Raw genomic sequence first — 20,751 nt, 5'->3', positions numbered from 1 at the left:
TGAATGTTATTATCTCATTCTTAGGCTCTTTGGGTTCATCCATTAATTTCGAGGTTTTTTGACACCGTCCCCCCTCCTTGTCACACTTGGTCACATTTGGCAAACCCTGGTGTGACATCACATTTTTTCAATGAAATCGGCAAATCGAAATACGTATTATTAATATTTTATTAAAATATTTTTAACAAAAGAAATATTAGTAATTTTATAAACCAAAACTGATTAGGAAAGAAATTTAAACGATTCATTCCGAAAACTTGTTATTTAACTGTACAGCGAATAAAATAATTTAAATAAGTTAAAATGACGTCACAAAGTTTGTGCCTCCCGCCTCCCCCTTGTCACAACATGTCACATTTTCTTGACCCCCTCCCCCCCCCTAAACGTGTAATAATTAATGGATGACCCCTTTCTTGACTAAATTGGTGTAGAATCTATGCAATATTTTTTCCTAATTTACAATTCCTTAATGCCATGCCAAGTAAAGGTAAAGTCTTATAGACAAATTTTGAAATTGCATCGACTCGGCTTGTACGTTCAGAATTATATTCAACATTATAAAAAAAAAACAAATGTTTCTTATGGAATTTTAAGGTTTATGACTTAAAATCATTAAACAAAGCTAACTAGCTTATGCCTGTGCCGATGTCTCCATCGAATGATGATAATGTTTGATACTACCCCATGTCATTCCCCAGGCCTTTAAGTATCTCCATAACAATTTTCATCTTTATCGGTTCAGCAGTTTAAGCATGAAGAAGTAACAGACAGACAGGCAAGGTTGTATTCATTTTCCCTTAATCATGTCCATTTAAATGCTTCAGGCATAAGGAGATGCTGCCTTTTTCAGTTCACACATGCTCCCGTTGTGACCTAAGTCGGAGACTTTACCTCCGGGAGGGAGGCCCAGCCATTTCAAATATGGGTTTGACAAAATTTCCAAGGCATGTACATTAATATTACTAAATTATTATAAGAATATTATTTGCTGTTTTATATAAAAAGAGACTTAGATAAAAATGCACAATTAGCACCTTAATGTTAATACTTAGACAAAATTTTAAGTACTATGCATTGATTTAACACTACTTATGTGAAACATTGATCTACCCTTATCTGTTTCTTAAGGATTTACACTGCTAAATTTAGTGACTAACAAGAGGGATGCCGCTATATGTGAGACGCGATAAGAGATACATCCTATCCTTACTCACATATAGAGTCGTCCCTCTTGTTAGTCACTAAATTAGGATAGTGTAATAAGCTCTTATTAACCCTCTTTTATATGAGAGGTAATAAAATAAAACGGACAAGTGCGAGTCGGACTCGCTCACCGAGGGTTCCGTACTTTTTATTATTTGTTGTTATAGCGGCAACAGAAATACATCATCTGTGAAAACTTCAACTGTCTAGCTATCACGGTGCATGAGATATAGCCTGGTGACAGACAGACGGACAGCAGAGTCTTAGTAATAGGGTCCCGTTTTTACCCTTTGGGTACGGAACCCTAAAAATGAAACAAACACACTAATCATCGTGTGAGGGACATCTTGTAACATCGACCTGTACTACAACTATAGGGTTATTGCGAAAGTTTCCGTCCAGCTATAGTTTTCATCCACTTGACGGAGTAGCAACTAATATATTTTCCTTACTAATTCGCTACTTGCTTTACTTGTTTAGACATTAAAGATTGAAGTCCAAATATGTGCGGCAAGGTAGGTTTATATTCAACTCAGTCAAGTGGACAAAAAATAAAGCTGGACGGAAACTCAAATCAGAGGCCTATAAAAAGGTTGCCCATTCCATTCTAATTTGAATCTTTGACAAGTCAAATATGCAACTGTATTGGCGCATTTTGATTTTCCGGCGGCTAGAGAATAAGAGGAAAAACTACTTAAAATATGAACTGACTATATTAATACTGTGACATTGTTATGTATGTATTTTATAACAGCTTAAAACTTCTGAAGAAATTAAAAGGAAACAACATTCAATTACAATTTAACACACCCTTATAATTTGACAGCAAACTAAAAGGTAAATCTGCACTTCCCTACTCCAATTTTGTGATATGCAATGATTTATATACAAAGATAGTGTTTACATACAAACATACATGCACATTACTGTTGTTTAGATGTACAAGTGTTGACATCATTTAAGTAACATGTAACCAGACTAATGTTAAAATTGGAAATACAACACATCAAATTAGATACCAATGATGAGTCCATAAATTAATACATACACAAATGTTAATTTGGACTAACCAGTCCAAATTAACATTTGATAAATATTAATCAGTTACACATACATTTATTTATGTCACAGTACATGCTTTCATGTGCAAAATGTCCTTATCTAGCCTTGTCACGTGTCCAAAATACAAATAACAAGAGTTCTAAAGGTCAATGACATACCCAAGAACTTTAGCGTGAAAATCGCTAACGAATATTGCAATTTTTCAGCGTGGGAACGTCACTAGAAGAAAATTAGAGACACAATTAGTCAGCCATTTTTGTTGTGTGGCTGGACTTACCGCGATCTCGAAGAGCGACGGGAAATCCTGCTGAGGTTCGTGGTCTGCCAGCCCCGCTAGCATTCCGAGTTCAGCACTGAGGTTCTCAAGCTCCGCACCGATCCGATCAGCCCTGTCAGCGTCACCCAGCTCATCCTTCAGGATATCACCGATCTCTTGGGACACCGAAGCCACTGCGGAGGCCACTTCGTCAGGGGGCACTCCTTGCTTCCCCGGCCCTTCGCTGACACCGGCGAGAAGCTCAGCTCCCTCTGAAGTACCCGTGCTCTGCTCCGCACATTTCTCGGCGGAAAACATCATTTGCAAACCAAACACCACAACTGCTCCGAAAAACGAAACATCTAAAGTCACACACTGTTAATATAGATCACACAAACAGTGAAGATTCAGTGGTAAATGAGTGAAAAACCATTTTTTCTCAACACTGATTTAGCCCGAACTTTTTGACAATACCAATATGGCGACGATATTTTTAGGAATTTGTGACCAGCCTCAAATGGATTTTATATCATTTTAAAGTCTGGCAATATTCTTTTTTTTTATTTTATCGAAAGATATCGAGCCGAGATTAATATAAACTTTTTATTGAATGTTTCATTTATTTTATTTAGTTGCTAATTAAATAAGAATATAAGAATATTAGGAAATAATATTTTTAACTAAACTTATTTCAGTTTCGTGAGCAAAAGAACAGAGAACGTATTTTTAAATTAGTCTAGTTTATTTAATTATTCCACACGGTTTCTGTCAATAACAATTAATGTAACATATTAAGTAAATAAATACACCGAATACGAGTTAAATTTAATGCAAGTTTTGACTCGATAACTCGATACTCCAATCGAATAGAGTTTACATCAGCGACATCGTTTACGTTTACCTTTTAAAAATGTGAAACGCTTATATTTAATATTTTCAGTACAATACGCGTATTAAATAACCGTAAATAATATAACCACTTAAAGTTTAATTAGACTAATTCATAATCGGTTATATTTTCAACAAGCTCACAAATTTATTATTTACTCATCCAGGCCATAAATGTTAAAAAAAAAAAAAAAATATATTATTTACTGGGTCCTATGTCAACTTGACATTTGACATTTACAGATTGTGCGCGAACAGCCTCAGCAGGAAATTCACATCTAATTATAAATTTTATATATAAAAAAATGTATTGCAGGTAAAATACCGCAGTGCGATGCACACGGGCACGTGGCGACTATAGTTTTAGGGCTACACACCGGCCCGCTTAATTTAATTAGTCGATTTGCTTACTCGGAACTCTTGTGTATGAAACTGTGTCTGTTTCTAAGCTAATTTTAGGATCTCGATTTAGCTGAAGGTATTAAATTAAGTATAAATATTAGTATTTTGAGAAGAGACTTTATAGATAAGTTATGGCAGTGCAAAATAAAGTTTTATACGCGTTTCGAGGATGGATAGCATTCGTCGCTTTTATGGACTTAGGTACCGCCGGCCGGTCGTACATCGAGCGGCGGTCGTTCCTCAGTCATCACGGGGAAACTGAGCACTTGGATGGTGAGTTTATGTTTTTTTAACCTTATGTGTCTTACTTCTGGTCAAATATCTAGTCTCTTTCTTCTAATTTATGTGTCACTTAAAAATAACTGCAAATAGCGCAATAAACATTACCCAGTTTAAGTTGATTCAACATTAATTTGATTTAAAACTTGCCTGTATTTGATAAAAAATATTTACAAAATGGATACCTATTCAGACATGACATAAATGATCCTCCTAAGTCCCAGCTTTTTTTAAACGTCATAGTCCTAGAGGCCTCTTGTTTTTTTTTTTTGCACATAATAAATATTTGCTGTCAGTCCTGAACAGACTATTTACAACTCTATGGACTGTCAGAATACTCCGCGCGAGCATTCAAATTTGAAAGCGGGGGATCTAAACATTTTGTACCAAAATATGTACTGTTTATTACTATAGTAATTTACGCTGGGACTGGAGGGTGACTTTTATTATGTACTAAATTTGGTACCGCAGGACTTAGGAGGTTATAGATTTAGTTCATTTAATTGGTTTCTAATTAGACCTCAGTGTAAACTGTTAGAATCCTCAGTGTGTCCTGTTAGAAAAATATTTTTTTATTTAACCTTTCGAGACCTGTCGGCTCCCTGGGGAGTCAGCTATATGTACCCTATTATATGTCACCTTATTGTATGTTGCCATATTTGTCCGGATCTCGAAAGGTTAAATTGTACTCCCCGAATTAGTCAACTTCTCTAGGTACTCCGGTTTACCTGCATGCATCAAAAATACAGTTGATTTAGGTTATTGCTAATTATAAGTTTTATTTACTAGGGTTAATCAGCTTTGTAATTTTGTCATTATGTCCTTGAAAGGTAGACATTTCCCATAGAAATCATTCATGAAAGATTAGAATACTAAATTAATTTTTTTATCAATTTTATCCAACAGCATTAGCAAGTCAATGAAACCAAGCCAAGCCAAACGAAATTATATTACAGGTTATTTGTCCGGATCCTTGTACATTCTTGTTTGTCTTTCAGGAGATTTCACAATATCCCGGATGCTGGGCATGTATTCGGTGCTGAAGGCCCTGGCGCTCATCCACTGTACGCTTTACATACATTACAGGCCGTAAGTTACCAACAGACATGTCATTCTTCTCACCTAATGGTCTCATCGGAAGATCAGCACTGGAAGCCACCAGCAACATGCTGAGATGAGGCCATTTTGTGGCACTTTAACCTTATCTTATGTTTTCTTTTATATTATGTAATGTCTTGTTTGTTTGTGCTTACGAATAAAATCATATTCTATTCTATTACTCAAAGAACAGCTAGATTATTCCACTCATAGTATTTATAATATATACACAAATGTTGTTTAGATTTAAACACGTACTCATAAAATATTTGCCTAGTGTAAAACTTGGGCACTTGGGATAGGTTTACTATATCATTTTAGCTATTGTTTTTTAACTGATATAACTTTGGCCTTAAACCTTTTCTTCAATACTCAATGTCTTTTTTGCAAATATTTAATATTTAAGAGCGCTATTACATGTCGGCGTTGAGCGAGTTTAGGTATTTTACGCGCTGCGGCGGGCTGTGCGAGCTCAGTATGCCGATCCCTTCTACCACGTTTTCCCTCTCGCTCGCACCACAATGATGGATTAAATAATCTTGATCCTTCGTGAAGCATACTGAAAACAATTATAACGACACTAACTGTACTTAAATTTTAAAATCCTAATTATTGTTATTTGGTACGAAAATACTAAATCCAGTGCTTGTGTGTGTAAAATAATATGTACTTACTTTTGTATTGTAAAAGAATTATTTTATACTAGAAAGAAATTATACTCGCTTGTTTACATGTTTCGTCATTACATTTGGTACAGGTACAGGGTAACCGTACCGCTTGGGTAGCGAAACTATTTTAGCTATATGTAGCAGTGTTGGCTGTAATTGTTAATAGTGTTGTTTGACATATCAGTCAAATTTGACAGATTGACAGTTTTTGTCTCTTTAGTGAAAATGAACATGGTTTGTTTGCTAAATTATATTCCAAAAAGATAATTTTCACTGAAAATGACAAAAACTGTCAATCTGTCAAACTTGACTGATATGTCAAACAACACTAAACTATGTCACTTAGTACCAAACTTTAACAAAACGTTAATTTTCACAAAAAATGACAAAAACTGCCAAACTGTCAATTTTGCCAGTTTTGACAGATGTGTCAAACTACATTTTCTATCCCAAGACTAATGTTGAAGGTCCTATCAAAATCGGACAAACCGTTTCGATTTGGGATCCAAAAATGTCAAAATGTCGCAAAATGACAATTTTGACATTGTATAAATTTACACTTAACAATGTCACTTGGTGCTAAATATATCCCAAAAAGATAATTTTCACTGAAAATGACAAAAACTGTCAATCTGTCAAATTTGATTGATATGATGTCAAACAACACTAAACTATGTCACTTAGTACCAAACTTTAACAAAACATGTTATTTTTCACTAAAAATGACAAAAACTGTCAAACTGTCAATTTTGACAGTTTTGACAGATGTGTCAAACTACATTTTCCATACAAAAATGTCAAAATGTCGCAAAATGTCAATTTTGACAGATAGTATAAATCTACACTTAACAATGTTACTTGGTGCTAAATTCTATCCCAAAAAGATAATTTTCCCTGAAAATGACAAAAACTGTCAATCTGTCAAATTTGACTGATATGTCAACCAAACCTTAGGTCCACTAGGTACTGCCAGGGTTCAGTATCAGCTCTATCATGGGTACTGCTCTCCTAAGTGCTCATCAAGACGAGTCGGATGACTAAAACAGCGTGTGCCTATGTTGCACCAAACCTAAGATCCACTAGGTACTGCCAGGGTTCAGCATCAGCTCTATCATGGGTACTGCTCTCCTAAGTGCTCATCAAGACGAGTCGGATGACTAAAACAGCGTGTGCCTATGTTGCACCAATCCTAAGTTCCACTAGGTACTGCCACGGTTCAGCATCAGCTCTATCATGAGTACTGCTCTCCCAAGTTGCTCATCAAGACGAGTCGAATGATCAAAACAGTATGCGCCTATGTTGCACCAAACCTAAGTTCCAGTAGGTACTGCCAGGGTTCATAAGGAGGATGAGTAATACATGCTCAAAACTTATACAAGTTCAGTCTTAGTTATATCGGAGCATCGTTTATAATGGCGTAAACGCCATCGACAATAAGGTCCCTTTTTATAGGAAATACCACATTTTATTCTGTTTTTAGTATTTGTTGTTATAGCGGCAACAGAAATACATCTGTGAAACTTTCAACTATCACGGTTCATGAGATACAGCCTGGTGACAGACGGACAGACAGACAGCGGAGTCCTAGTAATAGAGTCCCGTTTTTACCCTTTGGGTACGGAACCCTAAAAACAGAATAAAATAGATATTTAAGTGGTGCTCCCATACAACAAACGTGATTTATTTACAGTTTTGTGCGTAGTACGGAACCCTTTGTGCGCGAGTCCGACTCGCACTTGGCTGTTTTTTTTTTAATTTACTACCTATAAAATTTCAGGTAATTTCAAATATTTTTATTGTTGTTCGGAAGTTTGTTATGTTACTATACTATATTATAATACTATAACAACAAATACAGTACTCGGATCAAAGTTTCTCAGTCGCAGTTTACACGCACACAGTATAGCGTTTTACACGGCGCCTGCCGCACACAACGATAAAAAACCTCGTTGTCGCCGTCGAAAACGTGCGGAGCCGACCGACACAGGTCCGACCTCTTCAAGCTCTGCCGCGGTACTGAGATCGCCAGCGCGCGTCATCGGCAATATAGAGTAGTTTTCAAAAAATTGCCAAAAAATCAAAGTAGAATTTGATAAACACAAATGTATACCAACAGTATAAGCAAACGTTGTAGATTGCTCGTGTATAAAAATGACTTCGATACTAAGTAGATTTTCGTAGGAATTTACACTTGTTTCGAAGAGAAAATTCAATTCGTTTAACATTGATTTTCTCTTTCTTAAAAGCATGTAGGAAGAATATCGTTCGATATTCCTAAAGTACAGGATATTAGTAATACAAAATATCCAACTTTAGCAGAGTAAACTTCTCAAAATTTACAAATAAGAGCTCACAATTCAGTGCTTCACGCGGTTTTTCGTAAACGACCATCAGATAAAAAATCATTACTAATTTAATTAGTCCTTTTTCTAAAATGTACAACGATATTCCTAAAGATAAGAAGACGCTCTTACTGGAACAAGTACTCTTTATTTCTAATAATGAGCGTAAAATCTTAAATCTTGTCGGGAATATCATCAATTTTACATTATTTCGACTTTTCTTGTAAGAACGCTCTTAAGAAAAAATCCATGCAGAAGTGGGTACCTAAACCTACACAGGATCAAATCAAACATTTCAATAACTTATGTATTTAAACAAGTCATAAAATAAAACATTCTTTGTTTTTGTTTTTTAGGGTTCCGTACCTCAAAAGGAAAAAACGGAACCCTTATAGGATCACTCGTGCGTCTGTCTGTCCGTCTGTCACAGCCTATTTTCTCCGAAACTACTGGACCAATTAAGTTGAAATTTGGTATTCATATGTAAGTTTGTGACCCAAAAACGGACATGTAACGTAAACAAATTAATTTTAAACATGGGGGCCACTTTTGGGGGGTAAATGAGAAAATTATATAATAAAGTTTTTCAAACTATGCCGTGTTACATATCAAATGAAAGAGCTCATTGTGAGAATCTCGAATATTTTTTTTTTATAATTTTATGATAAACAGTATTCCCCCCCCCCCCCCCCCTTTTCCTTTATCTCCGAAACTACTGGGTCTAAAATTTTGAAAAAAATACACAAAATATAGATCTTTACCAAGATCACAGGAAAACCTATTAGAAATGTGCAGTCAAGCGTGAGTCGGACTTAATTATTTAGATTTTGATCCACGGGTTTATTAAAGACATTTTACGCACGTTTCACATTAAAAAAAAACATTGTTTAAATTGTGTAATGTACGGAACCCTTGGAACGCGAGTCCGACTCGCACTTGGCCGGTTTTTATTTGATACTAACAAACATCCTCTCTGCTTCAACTCTCCCTTCTATGATTGTAAGTTTTAGGTTTAATTTGTTACACTTTGTGGCGTAAATAAGAAACTAACTTGACAATGATACTTCACGTCAATAAGCATGGCGCTTCTGTAATCCTCCCTACATTTCACGAACGCACCCTATAGCATACCATACCATCTTATCCCAGGATCAGTTTTATCCAAATGAGGGTGTCGTGGCGTCTCTCCTAGCTGTCACTGTCGACATTGTGCCACACGATTCTAACAGATGGCGTTAGGGAGCTAATACGCAATTTGGTAGAAACCTACATCGCGCTTACGGAGTTTCAATTGTCAGTTGCTATATATATAAATTCCGACCAACTCTCAGTGGACTTCGGTCCCCAGGCATAACAAGAGAGAGTACTCTCTATTGCCCTCTCTCTACCTACCACAGCGTCAATTCAACAAAAGTTCTGTAACTTCCTCGGCGTGCTTCCTGACGCCGCGGGGTTGCGTAATGCGTCACAGCAATAACCCTAAAAGTTCCGTACCCAAAGGGTAAAAACGGGACCCTATTACTAAGACTCCGCTGTCCGTCTGTCTGTCACCAGGCTGTATCTCATGAACTGTGGTAGTTAGAGAGTTCAAATTTTTTCACAGATGATGTATTTCTGTTGCCGCTATAATATAAATGTATCCCACATTGATCTTTTTTCGTATAAAACCTGTGAAAGTTATAAAAAACAAATTATTACTCACTTCAAATCGAAATTGTAAACAATAACAAACAGTTTATTTAAGTAGGTATAATTAAATTTTTGTAACAACTTCTATAATTTAACATTGTAATAGGTAACTTATGCACAAATAATTTATAACTTTCTTTGTGTACCCCGTGTGGTTGTATGTACGAGTAAGCAACCTGCCCGTGCATACATATACATGGATGAATGAATATAGATACACTTCAAGTTACTGATAAGTTTGTTAATTAATGATAACTTTGTTTTCCGCTTACTGCTCCTACACTAGCTATTTTAGATTAGAAATTATTTAATTAAGGTAGGGCACTCAAGGTCTATTAACACATTGCTTATTATTACATCATTTTTGTATATGACTGTTTGTTGCCTAAAAAAAAAAAAACACTTCGTGCGCCAGTCCGACTCGCACTTGGCCGGTTCCTAGTTTTTAGGCCATTACTCGCCTGTAATACACATATTTCATTTCAATTTATATCTTGTCTTATACATCTACGAGTAAATGTTAATTTTCAGTGTGGTATCCATGGGCTACTGGTCGCTCATGCTGACCATCGTGCTGTACTTCACTGAAGCCTTCTGCTACCACTCAACCAACCTCAACTTCTACGTCGTGTTCCCGTGCATACTCAACAGTAAGTATGGTCTAATTTGATGACTGATCATTTAGGTCCACACAGAAATTGCCGTGCGAAGGAGCTCGGTCGGTGCAATGCTCGGGACAATGCGGCCGAGTCACGTCTACACAGACAGAGCTGCTTCGCAGTTATTGCAGACATAGTCCCTCCGCTTGCTGGCGCGGGTGCACGAAGCTCGTAAAGTATTGTAAAGTATAAGTGATCGTGAAGTATGTACGAGTCAAATCCGGATTCATCGTTCAGGGTCGTGGAGTTGGAATCTCGACACAGTGTGAACTTTATTCTTTTGTAGTGAACGTTCCGACTGAACACCTAGCGACCTTCACCAAGGAGGAGTTTTGGCCGAAGAGTGTCAAGTTCCGGCGGTTCCGCGGCCGGCGCCATGACACTGCGGGGTTGCGAACTGCATCGCAGCCATAATTGTGTGTTTTTAGTTTTATAATAATATGTACGTATGCTAGTTTTAAGGTATTTATCTATGGGGAGTTGCCTGAAAATAATTATTTTCATTTCATTTCAAAGCGGGCACACGCACGCTGGTGCCATTATACCTAGGTAAAATCTGTCGCACGCGTCCGCGCTTACGCTAACCCGCTGACCCGCTCCGTGCACTCGCGCCAGAAAGCGGATGTCCTTAAGGTCTACCAATCATCAGTTAAGAATGTTAGTATCTGAATCAAAGATTCATTAATTTAAAATATGTGAAGGCTAATAATAGGTTCCACAGCGATAACTTCATGCGATTTGCGGCATTTGATTGAACGATTGACTTCGTTGCACATAGCTAGCCGGCAATTAAAGAAAATCGCATGGAGTTTGTTGCAAAGTCTGTGGTAGTCATAAGACAATTTTGCAGCTGAAAATAGATCATGCTGCACGGCTCCGTACCAGGGCCGGATCTAGGGTAGAGCGAGTGGAGCGGCCGCTATAGGCGCCGGATGGCAAGGGGGCGCCAAAATGGCAAATGAGAAAATAGTTATTTGTTATACAAGGGTGCAAAGTTGTATTTTACCAGCGAGTGTGGAATTGAAACACGAGCAAGTGAAAGGATTCTATAGTTGAACCACGAGCGAAACGAGTGGTTCTAAAATAGAATCCTGAGCGTAGCGAGTGTTTCAACACACGAGAAGTAAAATACATTTGCACCCGTGTGTAACACAAAACTTTTCGCCTCACTATAGCGAGGAAAGTACAACATCCACAGGCGTTAGATCATCTTCATCACTGGAATCACAAATTTTTTTACGATATTATAACAATAAACTCTGGAAATTCTGTATTTTTACGTGAGAAGTTTTAAAGTAAAAATTTTGTTTACAATGTTGACATTTCTGACGTATGAAATGTCAATGATGCGTTTTGAAATTGCGTCGACTCAACTTGTGCGTTCAGAATTTGCGCCTTATTTAACATCATTATTAGAAAACAAACGTTTCTTATGGAATTTTAAGGTTTATGACTTAAAATCAGTAAATAAAGCTAAATTTGGTATTTTTTATTAAATTCTCAAACCATTTATTTAATGATAATTAATATCGAACGAACCATTATTATGAGCGTTTTACGTTTTGTTATCTGTCAAGCTACTTAAACACGCTCCGTCCAAGGTCAAATTACTTTCCCCACTAGTGGATAAAATGCGTTTTTCCCCGCTTGTTTTAAAGGATAAAAGACGGCTTTCCGAGCTAGTGAGGGGAAAAAAAATAAGTTTTAAAAGACGCGAGTGTGACGCGGGCCCAAAATACGGTTCGTTTTGCTTTTGGGTAAAAAGCTTCAACTAAGGGCGCCAAAACCCGATTTCGCTCTACCCTGATCAAGAACTCGGGCCGGCACTGCTCCGTACAGTTCATAGTAACTCTGTTTGTCGTTAATGGTAACGGTAAAAGTTGGCGACCACAAAACATGGTTATTTTAACGATTGTTGTATAACTTTTACATTTAATAATTCTTTAACGTGAACTGATGTTTTCGTTCCAGTTATAACCCTCCTCGGTCTCATTTACCTGCCCACGAAGCTAAAGCTCTGGGGCCAGATACCCGGCACCTCCGGCATGGAGAGAGACATAGAAGATGAAAACACGCAAATCCTCCGACAGATGGGCAACTTCAAGCGTCGGAGACCGCACGCCAAGAACAAGTATGTCTGATTGCGGGGACTGTAATAAGTTGCAATAACAAAAGAGTGATAATGTTGTGTTTTTTTTAGGGTTCCGTACCCAAAGGGTAAAAACGGGAGCCTATTACTAAGACTCCGTTTTCCGTCTGTCTGGCACCAGGCTGTATCTCGTAAACCGTGATAGCTAGACAGTTGAAAATTTCACAGATAATGTATTTCGGTTGCCGCTATAACAACAAATACTAAAAGCAGAATAAAATAAATATTTAAGTGGGGCTCCCATACAACAAACGTGATTTTTTTACCGTTTTTTTGCGTAATGGTATGGAACCCTTCGTGCGAGAGTCCGACTCGCACTTGGCCGGTTTTTTTTTTGTATAATATAAATAAATAGTTTAGAAGTTATTTAAGAAAATAGCCAAAAAATTACCATTCCCCCCTCCGAAACTACTGGGTCTACAATTTTGAAAAAAATACACATACATAATTAGTCTGATTTTCTTATTATTTGTAAATATAACTGATTTAATCTAGTCAATTTAATCTTTTCTTCATCCTAAACCTATCTAAAATCCGTTTTTACAAACAGTTATTATATACATTTTAAAATAGTTACCCGCTTGCCTGAATATATTTGTAGTAGTTATTGTAGGCACTGCGAAACGGATCATTTTGTCACGGAGTGGTTTTTCAAGCACTTTGAAGTAATTATAGAAGTTACGTATGTTTATGTAAACATTATATGGGGCATTTACTATGAAAAGGGACCTTATTGTCGATGGCGCTTACGCCGCACAGCGTCGCGCGGCATTGTATTTATATCGGAGCATCGTTAATAATGGCGTAAGCGCCATCGACAATAAGGTCCTTTTTATAGAAAATACCACATATGTATTTGTGTGCAAGATTGTTTCCTACATAATATTCTTCTAAAGCTATAATCGCAATATTAAATATATAGAAATGGGTCACTCATGTTGAAATAAAAAATTGCTGGACATGTTTCGCTCCATAACGAGTAGTATCTAGAGCCGTTCGCGTTGGATAACCGACGCAAACAAAAGTGGAGTACATATTTGTGTAGTATTATATACATGAAAATGTATATTTAATATCTTAATGTCACGAGTTTTGTATTTAAGACCACAATACAATAGTCCAATAAGAGTGCCAAGTAAAATTAAATTTTCCTGCTGAACACAATAGATGATTATTATACGTATTAATATAATATAAATATATATAAAATGACAAAAATTAAAATTGTATTTTAACTTTAATTTATATAACAATTAATGAAATAAACGTTATAACTTTAGGTACATTTATAAAATTACATACATACAATTATATTTTCACCTCAGCAGCTCGAACAAGCCTACTTTCGTCACTCCCTGGAGTGAGGAAAGTGCGACTTTCCTCACTCCAGGGAGTGAAACAATGTAGCTTTTTAATTTAGTGAAGGCCATGAACTTCATACTACGGTACGGTCCGGTCCAGTCCGGTCCGGTCCGGTCCGGTCCGGTCCGGTCTCGTCTCGTATCGTATCGTATCTTATCGTATCGTACATATTATAATACTTTTTTTTCTGTTTATTCTGTGTAATTCGAAATACATTTTAACCTTTAATATGTTCTCACTGCTGAGGTGAAAAATTATGTGTGCAACACGAGAGCAAAGTTTTTTTATATCTCGTGTTTTTGAGTACCTCGCTACGCTCAAGATTCTACCTTAGAATCTTGCGCTTTCTCGGGACTCAAAATAATCACTCGCAAGAAAAACCAACTTTCCTCTCTTGTTGCACAAATAACTATTATAGACCGTGGAACAATTAATCCATAATGAAAATGCGCTCTTATATTAATCTTAAAAATGTTCTGCTAACTAAAGATATTTTTTTCATTACATGCTATTATTCCAGGCAGGAGTACCAGAAGTATTATCTGGCATTATTCCCGAGGGAGTTAAGAATTTTTCATTTTTCATTTCGGCGATTCACGGCCAATATTACCAATATAAAATACCAATATTTTTGTATAAATTGTTGTTATTTGTGAAAACATTGTGTAACTTAGTATAACGAGTAGGTAATATGGGTGGATCAACCATTAATTGTTGTTATTTTGTCCCGTCAGTTTGTTAGAAGAAATTGTACGCCACCTTCTAACAACACGCTTGGTAGACGGACCATTCATATGGAAAGAGTTTATAACTACCACAAAGAGCATGTTTGGTGAATTTTAATGCTTAAATATCAGGGTTTATTAAGTGACCCATGAGAACGTAACAGGGACCTTAAGAACCTGGCCGAGGACCGAGAAAACTGGCGCATACTCCACCGACAAGAGCCATGCTCTTAAATTAATTATGATGAGAACGTAACACTGGCAACGAGGCGCAAGAAAGTTGAGTCTTAAGAGACCCCGGTAAGCTCGGCTGGCAGAGCGCTAGAGTATCGATCCAGAGGCCGTGAGTTCAAGTCTCACCCAAGGCAGTAATTTTTCCACTTTTAAATATATAGCTCCAGTTTATAAAACAAACGAAATAGAGTAAAAACAAGTTTTGTATGAAAAACTTAAATTCGCCGTATTTTTTTACTATGATATCTGAAGCTACATAAACTAATTACAGACACCTTACCTTATCCTATTGTAAGTAAAAAGTTTCAGAGCAATCTTAAAGCGGAACTACGTTTGTATGGAGAACCGAGTTTGCCGGAGGCCCGTAAACACCCTTCACCCTCTTCACATTTCGGTGTCTGAAGTGATATGACCGTAGTACACTACTAATTGTATAAGATATTTAGCAATAATTTGAGAGCGCATTTTCCATATGCTGTAGACAATAATCTACTCTCAATAATCATATCAACCTTATCTGAATAAAATTATATCCAAAAAACTATTTCCTAGCCACATTTCTTATTGGAACATTACCAATATAACTATATGTAGCTTATTTTTAAAATTACGGTGAAAATGACACCTAGAAAAAGATTGTTGATTTGAAGTTTTACTTTTAAATAGACTTAACTATGAAATAAAACTATGAAAACGGATTATATGTATATATATATATATATCTTTATTTGAAAATAATTGTAGTGTATATTTAACTAGCCTTATGAACCGATTTTGCATGTACAACCAGCCTTAAAGTTTATAGTCTATGATTGTTCATTATTTTTAGTATGTGGGTATTTTTGCACTTTGTAATTTTTCCTCAGTCACCCGTTGACCACGAACGCTGTAAAGGGTTCGAAACGTCGGGATGTATTATAAATTCAATATACGCGATATAATCCGTTTTCATAGTTTTATTTCATGAGTAAAAATAATAGTGAGTGAAACCGTATTGATCTAAATATTTTAAAATATGTCTCACGATAGTTTAATTTCGACTTAACTAATATTGTCTTCGGTTACCGCGATAGTTACTCATGAAATAAAACTATGAAAACGGATTATATCGCGTATATTGAATTAATAATCCGTTTATCCGTTTTCATAGTTTTATTTCGACTTAACTACTTTAAAAATAAGGTCTACTTTCGATGTTACCTTTCATTAGGGTTGTCTATTCTATTCTGAGTCTTATGTTATTTTTAAGATTATTTTTTAAATCTTACATAAAAATTAAAAATAAATCATTATTCCCTCTCAAGAAGACATACAAAATTATATAGGTATTTGATTTTTATTTATTTTTGAGGCATTTGCATGATGTCTCCGGATTTTTTTATAGGTATATTTTCTTGTACCACTATACCTATACATGGCTACAGAAATATTAAAGGTTTGCCTTTATTGTATAAGAGAAGGATAAAGCTAAAAGTATCAGTGAGATAATGTATGTACCTATACATAGGTATACTCTGACAAGATTTTATTTCAGCCTTAAACGCAATTATTTTGCGTGGTTTTATCCCAGATTTCCCATTGCCGACCACCTCCTGGTTCCCTCAGTCATCCGATTTAAATATGTATGCAAAATTTCAGCTCAATCCGAAATCGAGAAGTGTAGAAGTTTTCGTACAAACATAGTTGAGCATATATACATGTATACCTATACATACATACTAACATTGCATGTTAAATAAAAGCTTGTAAAAAGACAAAGGATTACGGTAGCATTCGACATTCCAACAAACAATGTTTTAAAATTAGTCGTTGACATGACCGGTACTTACATTTTATTTGACACGACGTACTACGCACTACCACAGATTATATAATAGTTTTTACGAACAGATACTTATCTCTCAAAAAAAAACGCAAATACCTACCGTTTTGATACCTACACAAAAATACAATGGAGTGACCTTCAACGCGCCGCTCCCCGCACCGCGCGCACCGGCACAACGCTAGGGTTGCCGACGCTTCTTTCAAATACTTAGATGTCTTAGGTAGATACTAGATAAATGTGTCGTAAAAAACATTACCTACATCTTTAAAACAATTTAATGCACTACGCACATTGTTGCCACATGTAAGCTGCTTGGAGCTACACTATCTGAGGGCCAAATATAATTTATATTTATTTATTTATATTTATTCAACATTACATGTAATCTTGTCAGCGTTTATATTATAAGGTATCTTTATTGAAAACGAGGTAGACATTCCTGGAAACCTCTAAACCTCTCCCTTATGTGAGTGAGTGAGATAGTAAATAAATTCCTGTTCTCTCTATACGCATCGCCATCGGTATCCCTTTGCTTGTAGGCACACGATTTTAATCACACCGATGCTTGTAGTAGAGGCTGTTTTACCTTGGCACGGATAAGAAATCTTCTAAATGTTAAGGGCAGTTCAGGCTTTCGTTTAGTTAAATAAGAGCCAGTTTCACCAACCACTGTTAACAGACTGATCAATGTCACGCAGGAGAGATCTCTGAAACTTCCCAGATTATAAAATTTTGCGAACGCTTTAACGGTGACAGACGGTGTGGTGCGACCGACCCTTAATCTCGATTGACTAATCACTAAAGCATTGCGACAAATGTTTCAAATATTTTTTCATGCGTTCAGCCGTTATCGAGATTATGTAGGGTACAGAACGCATATCGGTCAGCCAAACGTACTATGATGCAAGGTCAGCTGATAATCTTTTTTTTTATACTACGTCGGTGGCAAACAAGCATACGGCCCGCCTGATGTTAAGCAGTCTCCGTAGCCTATGTACGCCTGCAACTCCAAAGGAGTTACATGCGCGTTGCCGACCCTAACACTCCTCTCCCTCGTTGAGCTCTGGCAACCTTACTCACCAGCAGGAACACAACACTATGAGTAGGGTCTACCTAGTGTTATTTGGCTGCGGTTTTCTGTAAGGTACTTCCCCAGTTGGGCTCTGCTCTAGATCTGGAATGACATCCGCTGTCCAGTGCCCTACCACACAAAGCGAAAGGTCATTCACAGTGCCCATACCTCTTTTGGACGTAGTTTAAGGACATACCCCCGGGTCCTATCTCTGTTAATAATACGTTCTATAACGTTATTATAGTTTTAAAGGGGGATTAAAATTGACATTTATGTTATGACTGTATATGTATGTATAGTCATCATAACCAGTCGTTTAAACTTTGAAAAGCTTTGGAAGAGCTTTATTCATGCATTAGACTATTTCTTAGCCTGGCCATTGTCTAAAATTTAGTACTAAACCACAGAATAAGTAATAGTATTATCATACAGAACGGCCACGCACCGCCCCGCCCCGACTCGAATTACCTCGCCCCGCGACACCAGATTGACGGCCGTTTGCCGGCCGCTCAGTACTATTTTTAAGCAACTTACTCACACATTGACGCATGCCGCGTGTACAGACGTGCCGTTCACACATAGAAACGCAAGTGATTTTTGATGTATAGCGTGTCCGCCCTGTGACTAAACATTAGTAACATAGCATTTCTTCATTCCTAATTACTTACATTATTATTAATTACACTGTATAGGAGTATGTGTGCATTCATTCTATATTCTAAACTGTACTTAAGAAAGCGCTCTAAACCGGCACACGCAGTTAAAAATGGTTTAACTCTACATATTATATAAATTATTTATATTCTATTCTATTCTATATTTGACGAATAAGCTCAATGTGGAGAAGACCGGCGTTTAATTTTTTTGGTTGGGAAGACCGTCAACGTCATATTAGAACTCTCGTGTTTGTGTATACGTAGGTCGCTTAGACACAGAAAGGAAGAGCTTCACTCCTTCTGGTCTATTGACCTTCTGTGAGTAGAGTATGTGTACATACACAAGAGTTATTAGCGACGAAAGATCATGTAGACGGTCTTTCCTGGAAGACGGTTTTAACCACATTTACTTAGATACGTTTTCTGTTAATGTGCAGATACTCCTAAAATTAATAGATACCTAAATTAAGTATTAAATAAAAAGCAACAAGCTCAAGACGATGTGCTTTCCCTAGTGACTTGCATTTAAACTAAAATAAGTTAGAATATTGAAAATACTTGACTGTGTGATTGATATTTTGGAGGAGAATCATTGACATTGGCAGTTTTTATAATTTGCTAGTCTTTAATATAAGCTGTAGTAGTTAAATCCGTTTTTTTGTATATTTGTGATTTTGAATTTGTTGTTGGAGGATTGTTAGATTAATATAATTAATTTTATAAGGTGAGATGGGATAAGACGGATACCGAGTCAAGAAAAACACTATGGAATTGTGTTTATTTTGCCCCGAGCATAGTAAACTATGTTCTTCTTACCCCATCTCACATTAGGTCTCGCATTATAAGAAGAGGCGAATGGGACGAATTAATGTTTTCACACATAAAAAATATGGAGATAGGAATTCTAAATTAAAAATGACGCTGCCTATGTATACAATTCCGGCCAATAATATATCACCTTTGAGTGTTTTTGTATGAGCTTGTATAGAGTAAACAATATAGGTTTGTTTGTAGATTTCATATGTTACTAGTCATTTTATACAAATATATGATGAATATTGCAATAAAATACTGTGAAATACAATAGGATATTTAGCATATTTCTAAAAAACCTCTAGTAAGAAAATGAAGTTAGGTTTATAGAACTTTATTTTCTCAAATAAATTATACATTTCACTTCAGAGGAACTTAACTACAGCAGAACTAAATTAAATAGTTAACAATACATAAAATAAAAACCTCTATAAAAAAACCATTACATTTTTCTCACCATTTGGCGTCGAGACACTCGGACCTTGGGGCAAGGGTGCACTCGGGCTCCACAAGGAGCTCAGTAAACGCCTGAGGGAGGCAACGAGCGACCCTCGCGCGGGCAGCTTTCTCGCACAAAGGATTGCCATTGCAATACAGCGCGGGAATGCTGCGTGTTGGGAACCCTGCCCAAGGATCCCGGTTTAGTGATAAGTTTTTAGTATTTATTTTTAAGTTTGGTTTTTTAGTTTTAGTTAGTGTTAATGTGGTGTAACAAGTAAAGTATTATACTCTTTGAATGTAACTAAACAGTAGAAAATAGAAAGACACTTGGACAAATAGAAATTATGACATCAAATATAACTCATTACCTTTATTACATGAAACCAATTTTTCTCATCGCCCGTACAAAGGAATACTAATAGACTACCTAAAACAGTGAGGAGGAAGTCACTCACAAATATTTAAAAAAAAGTTATACCTTAAAAACATGGAGTTGATATATTATTGGCCGGTACTATATGTCTCTTCACTAATATGTCGTCGTAAAGTTTCGGGAATTGCGATACTTCCACATATTTATATTACGGAAACTTCTCATATTTTTGGACGGAATTAATTTCTCAAATGACAACTTCTTTTGTACAGTGGAGTTCATAAATATCTATAGTTAGACCAAGATAACTCTGCAACGATTTTGACAGCACAGTGCAAATGTTATTTTATATATACGTCATAATTTCATAGAAGTTAGACGTTTAAAATAACACTTGTACAGTATGGTCGATCAAAATCGCTGCAGAGACTTATCTTGGTCTAACTCTAAACTACATATATATGAACTCGAATGTAACATACTGTTACGTAGCATCCCGGTCCCATATTGGGATACCCTCCTCCAACTGAGGGGGGATTAAAAAAATGAGTTAGA

General features: G+C 36.4%; 2 protein-coding genes across 2 annotated transcripts in view; one reads left to right on the top strand and one right to left on the bottom strand.

Annotated features, from left to right (window-relative positions):
* LOC134753047 (uncharacterized) overlaps window positions 1-3,031 on the bottom strand; it is an 85,915-nt gene extending 82,884 nt beyond the window's left edge. Inside the window, exon 1 of the mRNA XM_063688808.1 lies at window positions 2,543-3,031. Within this exon, the coding sequence (XP_063544878.1) occupies window positions 2,543-2,842 (300 nt within the window). The 5' untranslated portion in view covers window positions 2,843-3,031. The remainder of the gene's footprint in view (window positions 1-2,542) is intronic.
* Window positions 3,032-3,646: 615 nt separating this feature from the next.
* LOC134753221 (uncharacterized) lies at window positions 3,647-13,110 on the top strand. The gene is made up of 4 exons (XM_063689023.1): window positions 3,647-4,084; window positions 5,089-5,179; window positions 10,419-10,537; window positions 12,518-13,110. Exons 1-4 carry the CDS (start codon window positions 3,943-3,945, stop codon window positions 12,685-12,687), a joined length of 522 nt encoding a protein of 173 aa, XP_063545093.1. The 5' UTR covers window positions 3,647-3,942; the 3' UTR covers window positions 12,688-13,110.
* Window positions 13,111-20,751: the final 7,641 nt, after the last annotated feature.

Source organism: Cydia strobilella, chromosome 26 (assembly GCF_947568885.1).
Source record: "Cydia strobilella chromosome 26, ilCydStro3.1, whole genome shotgun sequence".
Taxonomy (NCBI): Eukaryota; Metazoa; Arthropoda; class Insecta; order Lepidoptera; family Tortricidae; genus Cydia; species Cydia strobilella.
Note: the sequence above shows the minus strand (reverse complement) of the source record. Positions and strands in the feature narration are given on the sequence as shown.